An 11,174-nucleotide genomic window follows, 5' to 3' on the forward strand; every position below is an offset into this window, starting at 1 on the left:
CTGCTTTTCCAGTCCCCTCCCCCACAACTCTTTGCTGCTTTTCCAGTCCCCACCCCTCAAGGTCTTTCCCTGAATCTCCTGATTACAGGGTTCCTGTGCACATCGATGCACTGCCAATGCGTCTACCTCCACGAAGGTTATTGGCATCCAGAGACAAAGTTATGTAAGCAGAGGTAGAGCCATCAGCAGGGCAGCACTGTTTACAGGAACCCTATATTAGAGCAATGCACGCTCTATTATTGTGCCATAGTGCAGTAGGTATTTAATTGTACGGGATTCTTTTAGTCTGAGGATAAGCTGAAGTGAATGTAAGTGGCATTGTCCTTTGAGTCTAGTGTTGCTTACACAATGCTGTTTAATAGGTCATTCACCTTTATTTTCGTATAAAGGAAAGAGCTATGAAATGTTCACTCCTATACCACCCATCTCTGTCTCTCACTGCTTTTGCCCCCATGTGACCTTACATTTGTTCTTCTCCAATAAAAAAATAAATTTCTTAACCTCTTATAAATAATTTGTAAAACAGTTCTACTTTTTAAACAATACAAATAAAATATGTGCCGCGCTTTCTACTATAAACAACTTCAAATAAACAATACAAAAACAAACATAAAATATCAGTGGTGCCATGCAGTCTCTAGATACTTAATGAATTCATATGTTGTCCATAGATCTCTGGCTCTACCCTATGTACGTTACGTTGGCACACTCCTGACGAAGTCACATGCAGACCTAACATACATAGGGTGGAGCCAGAGACTGTCTACAGGCTAGCAGGGATGCTTAGGATTAGATTGCGGCTGCAGCCAGACTTTATGAAGGATTTGTTTTCCTTCTTGCACTTTATGACCTTACTCACAGGGTCATTCTGCCAGGTGAGCTGCACTCCAGTGGGTGTATTTTGGTGAAGGCAATTCTCACAACTGTGAAGAAAAAGTATTTCACATCACGGAAAAGACTGTGGCTGTGATTCTTGTTTTAGAGCACGTATATGAACAGGCGCTTACACAGAATGGCACAGTACAATGCAATAAACCCCGCTGCAAACTTTGCCAACATATATGTGACAGAAATACAGCGAGTCACAATAACAAAGCGTACACCATTAAGGGGTCATACTTATGCACATCTGCTAACGTGGTGTACATGATACAGTGTTCAGCATGTGACAAAGGTTGTTACATTGGGGAAACTGGCCTTAAGCTGCAGCTCAGGATGAGCCTACACAGGAGCTCGATCAAGAACCACAAAGAGGATGAATATTGCACTTCAGTAGGACATCACTTCTCCCAGAAGGATCACTCCATCCAAAACCTCAATATCAAAGTACTAAAAGGGAATTTTAAAAACTCTCATGAAAGGAAAACATTTATTATTTATATTTGTATAGTTTATTTTCACTTTTTTTATATATAATTGTTAGAGAAGATTAGTTACCTTATAGTAAAAAGCGCAGCACATATTTTATTTGTATTATTTGATTTGGGTTTACACTAAAGTAGTGATCGCAGCAGTTAGGGTAAGTATTGGCACAAATAATTTTTGTATTTTATTTAGTTAATAATTTTCTCTACTTTTATTTTCTATTTATTGATATTTTTTTTTTCCTGGCTCACAAGATGTTCCAGTGTAAAAGAAACTTAAAATAAAAGAAAAACTGTCAGTTTTACTACCATCCACAGTGTACATTTCCGATAATATTTCAAGACTAAAAAGGAACCATGCATTATTAACTCTTCATATATGCACACCATATAACTCCTCGAAGCTTAAATAATCACTTTAAACGCTTCATTCCACAATGTTAATCCTGGCCAAACACTGTACTGGGTCCATTACTATTACAACCAATTGCATATCCACATTTATTTAAAGTCTTGCATATTTAGCATTCCAGTGCATAGAGCTATCCACAGCTCTAGATCACTATATATATTCATTAAATACAGTACTGTGATATCCTATCTACACTGTAATATGATGTCTAATGAGTTAACATTAAAGTCATACTAAAATGGATTTGTGTTTATATGTGCAGCACAAATCACATTTGAATTTAGGTCATGCTTTTTCCTTTTCTTAGAGAAAACCGTAAAACTCACCAGAAGCACTCTCCTATTACCAACTAAGGGCTTGTTTAGGACAAGAAAGGTTTTGGCCCCTGGCCCATGTGCCCCCTTGCTAGTTTTCTATTTGTGTTGGTCAGTAAAATAGCTACAGTTTTATAGAGGTAGGACAACACCGAAGAGGAGACTGGGAAAGGGATAACAGAGCTACTATAAAACAGGCTTTTGAGATCAGTCGAGGTTACTTTGTACTTTTCTCCATTCTAATCAATATGTATGCATGGCATTTGCATCTCAAAAGCTTGTATACGCTAGCCTGTACTGTGATCAGGGATCCAGTTGGGTAAGCAACCTTGTAGTTATGTTTAACATAGGACTGCACTCAAATGTAACATTTCAGTAATGGATCCATTTCTTGATTGCTTTGTTTAATCAAGAGTAGCTGTTAGAATTCTGGATTCTTATATTTTCTTAATTTGTAACACTGAGGGCCACATTGTAAATCATTAAAGCAGTCAGTCAGGATACAAAACAAGCATGCAATGTTAAAACTTACCCGCTGGTCACCTCCTTCTCTACGTGGGTCGAGTTTCTTTGCAAAGTGCCTTAAATTGTCGTAGTTATGAAAATTGCAAAGTTCTACCAAGTCCTGTGAAAACAAAAGCAAAACAAACATTTGTTTCTGCATGGTATAAACAGCAAGCATTTAAATAGCAATCTATGACTATATATTTGGAACAAAGTCCTTAGAGTCCATCATCAGATGCAAATGATCACTAATAGAATTTGGAAGAATAACAGCAAATAAGAGTTTATTGGGAGATTAATGCATGCGACTCGCTCATTCTCTTTTCAAAACAAAAGGAACATGCCATACAACTAAACATCTACAGTGTTTCTTTACACACCTGACAAAACTGGATCCCACGGACACTATTTCCCAACTTATCCAGGGGAGGAGACCAACACATAATGCCCATAACATTGGGGACCACAAGAAGGATCCCTCCTCCAACTCCAGATTTTGCAGGGAGGCCAACCTATGACAGACCAAAGAAAGTAATTGAGTAAACTGATGAGCTATTTTTGACATATATACATTGCTGATAAGATGTTGAACATTCAGATTTCATAGAACACAATCAACTGGCAGTACTTTATAGTAATTATTATAATAAAAGTGACAATCTGGCAGCAAGACACGCCTCTATACCTGCTTTGGATTTGTATGGACATGTTTGTGGATGAGCACCTGAGCATTTACCATACAATTAGAGTAATTCTAATTTTTATTGTCACACTTTTTTTATATATAATTGTTAGAGAAGATTAGTTACCTTATAGTAAAAAGCGCAGCACATATTTTATTTGTATTATTTGATTTGGGTTTACACTAAAGTAGTGATCGCAGCAGTTAGGGTAAGTATTGGCACAAATAATTTTTGTATTTTATTTAGTTAATAATTTTCTCTACTTTTATTTTCTATTTATTGATATTTTTTTTTTCCTGGCTCACAAGATGTTCCAGTGTAAAAGAAACTTAAAATAAAAGAAAAACTGTCAGTTTTACTACCATCCACAGTGTACATTTCCGATAATATTTCAAGACTAAAAAGGAACCATGCATTATTAACTCTTCATATATGCACACCATATAACTCCTCGAAGCTTAAATAATCACTTTAAACGCTTCATTCCACAATGTTAATCCTGGCCAAACACTGTACTGGGTCCATTACTATTACAACCAATTGCATATCCACATTTATTTAAAGTCTTGCATATTTAGCATTCCAGTGCATAGAGCTATCCACAGCTCTAGATCACTATATATATTCATTAAATACAGTACTGTGATATCCTATCTACACTGTAATATGATGTCTAATGAGTTAACATTAAAGTCATACTAAAATGGATTTGTGTTTATATGTGCAGCACAAATCACATTTGAATTTAGGTCATGCTTTTTCCTTTTCTTAGAGAAAACCGTAAAACTCACCAGAAGCACTCTCCTATTACCAACTAAGGGCTTGTTTAGGACAAGAAAGGTTTTGGCCCCTGGCCCATGTGCCCCCTTGCTAGTTTTCTATTTGTGTTGGTCAGTAAAATAGCTACAGTTTTATAGAGGTAGGACAACACCGAAGAGGAGACTGGGAAAGGGATAACAGAGCTACTATAAAACAGGCTTTTGAGATCAGTCGAGGTTACTTTGTACTTTTCTCCATTCTAATCAATATGTATGCATGGCATTTGCATCTCAAAAGCTTGTATACGCTAGCCTGTACTGTGATCAGGGATCCAGTTGGGTAAGCAACCTTGTAGTTATGTTTAACATAGGACTGCACTCAAATGTAACATTTCAGTAATGGATCCATTTCTTGATTGCTTTGTTTAATCAAGAGTAGCTGTTAGAATTCTGGATTCTTATATTTTCTTAATTTGTAACACTGAGGGCCACATTGTAAATCATTAAAGCAGTCAGTCAGGATACAAAACAAGCATGCAATGTTAAAACTTACCCGCTGGTCACCTCCTTCTCTACGTGGGTCGAGTTTCTTTGCAAAGTGCCTTAAATTGTCGTAGTTATGAAAATTGCAAAGTTCTACCAAGTCCTGTGAAAACAAAAGCAAAACAAACATTTGTTTCTGCATGGTATAAACAGCAAGCATTTAAATAGCAATCTATGACTATATATTTGGAACAAAGTCCTTAGAGTCCATCATCAGATGCAAATGATCACTAATAGAATTTGGAAGAATAACAGCAAATAAGAGTTTATTGGGAGATTAATGCATGCGACTCGCTCATTCTCTTTTCAAAACAAAAGGAACATGCCATACAACTAAACATCTACAGTGTTTCTTTACACACCTGACAAAACTGGATCCCACGGACACTATTTCCCAACTTATCCAGGGGAGGAGACCAACACATAATGCCCATAACATTGGGGACCACAAGAAGGATCCCTCCTCCAACTCCAGATTTTGCAGGGAGGCCAACCTATGACAGACCAAAGAAAGTAATTGAGTAAACTGATGAGCTATTTTTGACATATATACATTGCTGATAAGATGTTGAACATTCAGATTTCATAGAACACAATCAACTGGCAGTACTTTATAGTAATTATTATAATAAAAGTGACAATCTGGCAGCAAGACACGCCTCTATACCTGCTTTGGATTTGTATGGACATGTTTGTGGATGAGCACCTGAGCATTTACCATACATATTTAGTGCGGTGGCTACCCCTGGGACTAATTATATATATATATATATACACACACACACACACACACACACACATATACGGTATGTCCAGCGGTTTAGGGACATGTTAGGTAGCAAAAATTAAATAAAACATTAGCCCTTTCTCCGCAGAGCATCCGCCTTGGACACTAGCAAAAAACTGCAAGCTATGAGGTAGAGGAATTATACTGAGCTGGCCCACTACCGTTTTATTTGCTTGTGTCCAAAATCCTTCTGTAGGCGGCAGAATAACCCAACAGTCTCTGAAATTCTTTATCCCTCAATGAATGAGAAAAGTATACTTAAAATAACTATGGGGTAACCTCTTTATCCCATAGTTCTCTTTAGGGTCTTGGGAGGACATATACTAACATCCTCCCATGACCCAAAACTCAGTATATAGTGGGCTATTGCCCGCTATAAAGCAGTGAGTGAGCGGCGGTATGTGTTCGCTCACTTCTTGATCAATAGAGCCGTCATCTGACAGATTCAATGTCACACGTCGGCTCTAACTATGGGGATGAGTGTAATTCACTCACCCCTTAGTTCCCCTCTAAGGAAAATATCTCATTAACTCAAACAAGCTCAGATATATAATAAAATCACATGTGCATGATGTAAATAATGTATGATACCAGTGGCATTTTAGCAATCTTATACATGCACAGATGCAAATACCACAAAAAAAAAAGAAATCCACTTATGTATATCTTCACACACAAATTGGTTTGTTTAGTAAGACAAAAAGCAATATTAAAACTGTGGTAACCCAAAGCAACTAATAAGAGTTCATCTTTCACAGGTATGACTAAAATGGTAATGTAATTACTTGGGGTTTGAAAGGCTGCTGGTAGAACTTCTCAGTAAGGTTATGGATATTTGCTCCATCTATAACACAATCTTAAATCCAGAAGTGTTAATCTATGCAGCGGGAGATAGTGTCAGCAACTCTTTCATGAGAAATTCTGCTCCTTCATCCTCCTGCACAGAAGTATAAAGGATCAGACCTCTCTCTGTGTGATAAAGAGTAACCCCAACTGCCTTAGTGATGTGATATGACCCAGCAGGTATGCTCTGGTAATAGCAAATAATCCTAATAATTATGAACATTGCTTGCTTTTATCGAGGCATCAACAGCCAGCTTTAGTGTTAGTGCAAATTGACTTGAAACAGGCTCTTACATGAAATGCAAACTGCCCTGAGAAGTCATACATCCCACAAGAGTGCATTAAGCTTAGTGTGTTCCTCACTGCTTCTGGGCTCAACACCCTTTCTCCTGTTATTGGACAGAAGCCACCATTAGCCAAGGTAGCGGCCATTACACTGGCAGATTCACAAGTCACTTCAATGGAACACAACTAAATAGGGGAAAGAAAACATAAAACATTAGTATAATATAGTAAAAAATATGTTTTAACAGAATTATGAATGTACTGAAAAAATAACTACAGGGCAAGCAAAACACTAATTTCCACATATCTTAAAACACTTCCAAAATAATGAAACTTCCAGTAAAAATAACAATACTACAAGGTTACTGTGAGTTTGGCCAAAAGAAACCAGGAGCTCTACACTAACACACTGGAAGGTACAGCATTGCCATCGTAAAAACAAAGTATTTACATAGCAAAAGATACCAAACTCAAAGCCGATATATAAAAGCTAGATAAATATGGCTCTATACTTAGGCTCTCTATATAGAATAAAGCACTTTAGATATGGCTATTCATCCCTTTTCTGGGTGTTGTGTTTGCCTAAGCTTTGTCTGTCTTTTTTTCTTCTTCTATCTCCATTTGCCCACTTTTGTCACCTATATTGGCCTTTCTTCTTTTTCTGTCATGTGCATGTTAGGGAGCAAAGAAAAACAAGCTTCAGTTTCCGTGCTCAACTATAATCCTAAATTCAGAGTTATGCAGTACTGTTTTCTCCTCATTCCAATTTTATAGGTTTTCCTGTTGCTACAAAACACTTTTTTTGAACTCCTCTATTAAAAGCTTCTTGCTGAACACCCCCGGTGTCCCAATCACTGGCAAAGCATTCTATTGAAGAGTTTCGCAGACAGGTTCCTCAGCCAGCATTGTTTCATTTTCAATATGTTAGCGGTTATACTTAAAAGGAGAACTATGGGGTCAGTGTTTTTCCCCATAGTTCTCCTTAGGGTAACGGGAGGACACAAACTAGCGTCCTCCCGTTACCCTAAGCTCAGTATACCGCGAGCTACAGCTCGCGGTATACTGAGACGCCGCAGCCGTCTTTAAAAGGAGAACTATGAGGCGAGTGCTTTTCACTCACCTCATAGTTCTAGCCGACCTGTGAAAATGAGACTGTCACAGGTCGGCTCAGTAGATCAGGAGGTGAGCGAACACATACCGGCATTTGCTCACCTCTCGATCAGCTTGCGGTATACTACGCCTAGGGTGACGGGAGGACGCTAGTTTGTGTGCTCCCGTTACCCTAAGGAGAACTATGGGGAAAAGCCTTAACCCCATAGTTCTCCTTTAATATGGAAATTGCACATAGTGATGCAACCAGAGAATCCCAGGGAGACATTTCTCCAGCGTTCCCTGCACCCTTGTGTGGTACATTCCACTAGGGATAGGCACTCTGACAGGCTTATACAAGAAGGTTTAAGTGAAAGAAAAACAAACTAATAGCTACTACTGAATCTGATAATGACGCTTGAAATGACACTATTGGCACGTGGTATGTAATACCGTAGACTGATGCATCAAGTCCATGGTGCACTTTCCCTCTAGCAACAGTTACTGAACACATACTATCCCACCTGAATGTCATTGTGTTAAGGACCTTCTCAAATCAGTGTTCTGTACCCAAAGAAAGAGAGACAGTCAGTGTACATACCACCTTTCCCTCTTTCCCCAAAAACTGTAATATCAGTTTATACACACTTGAATCATGCTTCTTATTTATGGAGGACGAAGAAGTGAGAAAATTGTCTTCACACTGAAGTGATGGCTAACCCACATGTTATTATACTAATGTCAGGCAAAAACACTGATACGCCCCTAACTTGCATTTCGAGTTAATGCGTCTTCTGTTTTCTCACAATGTGAATAGGAAGTGTATTAGAATTTTCTGGCCTGACATTCATAGTATGACAAAGTGTGGGAAAGCTATGTGTGAAAGGCAGCAACCACCGCTCCTTGTTCTCAGACACTAGCAGTGTACAGTCTGGGTGATCTGTAAGGAGGCTCCACACATATCACACATGGCTCTGAAGGAGACTTCAATGCAATGATGTATTTACTGATTCCTGACAGCAACTTCTCCCTCAGCATGATATGTGTGGGGCAGGTGAATAACAGGAATCATTATTGCAGATACTGGGTGGCCAGCTAATTATGTACGGTAGAGGACAAGCTACGTAGATAAAAAAATGAGTTGGTCAAGTGCAACTAGAACTAGGTGCGCTTGTGCTACACACACTACACAGAGCTAAGAAAGGGGATGTGGGCATATATAGAAATGACCTAACCATATCTATTTAGGCTAAAATTTTAGGATCTGCAAGAGTGCATCTGTATACACCATGTGGTGACTGCAAGATGGATGGATATCATCACAGAGATTGTTTTATTACTGTGATGAACACAATATAAAAAAACGCAATGACATTTTTTTCAAGTGCTAAGTGCACTAATAATGAAGGGATCAATGTTCAAAACTGGAGCATGCAGGGTCCATGGTGCATCTGGCTCTTACAGTAGTGCCTGGCAGAAGGGCACTGGAGCCTTTATAACATTGTGCACGAAACCTTTAAGAGAAAAAAAAACATAACTAAAGACTGTTAAGTATTTTTAATGTCCACTAGACTGTGATGTCAATTAGCTTACCTGGAAATAAAAGTCTAAAGTTCCAACCATATCAGTGTGCTCTGGAAAACACTGGTTTAAAAAAAGAACAAATACAATGTTATAGGACACTTAACATAACAACTTGAAAGTAATTTCCGAATTTGGCCCCCCCATGTGGCTCATTTAGATTACATCACAATAACCACAAGGTGACTGCAATACCTACCCAAAAGCTTCTTCTGACTAGGTTTATAGAAATGACTAGCAATAAAAACCTGCACTGTTCACATTTAAACGTCATTATTCACAAGTTTATACTGTATATGTATCATGATTATATTGGGCCATAAACACGTCCATATTTGTGCACTAACAGATGGTAATATTACACGTATGTAAGCAGCACACCACAACCATAAGATGCAGCACACAGCTCACCTACCACAACCTACATCAACTGTTCCTTCCATGCCCAAACAAGATAGTGGACAACTTGTGAAAATCTGTCATGGCAATTAGCATAATAAGAATAAAACTCCGGTTTTAAAAACAGACTACCGGCTAAGCATTGGTAACGTCAGCATTGCACTTTTGGCAGTAGTGCCACAAGGTAGAAAGTTAAGGAATATCATAGTTCATATTATGTCATAACCTACGAATGTATACCTCGGATGTACCTGAATGTTCCAATATAATGTAAAACAAAAATAAACATTTTATTGAAAAAAAAAAAAAAAAAAAAAGAATAAAACTCCGTAACATTTAAGAGAAGTTCAAGTGGGGAAAGGAATTAGAGACTTGCAACTCTTGAACAGGACCAAGAGACCGTCTGAAAAGCAAAAAATGTGTTTAGTTCTAAATCCAGAAATACACATTATGCCGAATTTATCTAGGATGCAGCCACCTTATGTTCTGGCCCCTCGACCAACATGATTATTTTTGATATAGGTGTCCATTAAACTGCAGATAAAAAAGGACCAACCTTTTTTTCCTTTAAATAATATCCAATGGCAAAGTTTCTGTCTCCACTTTCTCTCTCAGACTGGAACCTATAAAAGGTATAGTAGCATGAGTACCACACAGTGCCCAAAATATCACAGAGCAAAATTTATGCAAGAAATATACAGTCCTAAATTGTTTCATGAGAGTTTTCAGGCAATTGTGAAGCAATGTTTTGCACGCTTTGCAAGCGCCTTCAGGCTTGAGCATTTGTGTTTTATCTAATGGAAAGCTAGCTACTAGAAGGAGTAGATGGTTGTTAGGCTCAGAGTCACGCATTTTTGAGGCACTCCAATTGAAGTTTATGGTGGTCAAAATAATTTGCCCAAAAAAAAGCTCATGTCCTTTTTCATGCAGCAAGCTACAGGTGACAGGAGACACAACGCTCATGTGTGATCGGGCACTATTGAAAATAATGGGATTCTTCATGTTAGAGCATTGTCACGTTTAGGGAAGCACAGGACAAAACACTCAGATGAATAGGGGCTAATGTACAAACATAAGCTAAATCTACAAAAACTGCAAAATAAGTAGAAACAAGAAAAGGGGTACACATTTCAAAAAAGAAATACTGTAGTATTAGCTATATCTGATTTTATAGACCAATGTATAGGTAATGACGTCAACTTTTCAAGATTAAAGACTCTGCTAAGTCCTGTCTGTATGGAAATCTATTTTATACATTTGTGTAACTGCTTTATATCTTTCTTTACACTATCTACAGTATATTGAAACTACGCAGGTGCATGTGTCTGAAAGAAAGCTCAGACTCGGCTTTCAAATAAGGGATGAGTCACTGTTCTGATGACTCATTCAAGTTCTGCAACCCTATGGACTTCTCTTAAAACAGCTAAAAAATAACTATGGCAATCAAGTGAAACGGAGACTAGAGTTCCATCTGCAAGCTGGATAGACTACACAATAAAAATGTTTTGTTTTTTTAATATAAAAAAATGTTTTTGCCCTGCTCACAATACACACACACACATATAGATATATCTATATCATATATATATACATACATATATTATATATATAT

The 11,174-nt window shown here is 37.8% G+C and overlaps 1 protein-coding gene across 1 annotated transcript in view; it reads right to left on the bottom strand.

Annotated features, from left to right (window-relative positions):
* The window catches only part of LOC108798857 (glutaminase kidney isoform, mitochondrial-like), an 88,145-nt gene that overhangs the window by 33,029 nt on the left and 43,942 nt on the right, over positions 1-11,174 (bottom strand). The window contains exons 10-14 of the mRNA XM_018570660.1: positions 10,119-10,185; positions 9,176-9,226; positions 6,503-6,679; positions 4,941-5,072; positions 4,589-4,681 (exon numbers count right to left, since the gene is read on the bottom strand). Coding sequence (XP_018426162.1) covers positions 4,589-4,681; positions 4,941-5,072; positions 6,503-6,679; positions 9,176-9,226; positions 10,119-10,185 — 520 coding nt within the window. The remainder of the gene's footprint in view (positions 1-4,588; positions 4,682-4,940; positions 5,073-6,502; positions 6,680-9,175; positions 9,227-10,118; positions 10,186-11,174) is intronic.

Source organism: Nanorana parkeri, unplaced genomic scaffold (genome assembly GCF_000935625.1).
Source record: "Nanorana parkeri isolate BGI_ZX_2015 unplaced genomic scaffold, ASM93562v1 scaffold1569, whole genome shotgun sequence".
Lineage (NCBI taxonomy): Eukaryota > Metazoa > Chordata > Amphibia > Anura > Dicroglossidae > Nanorana > Nanorana parkeri.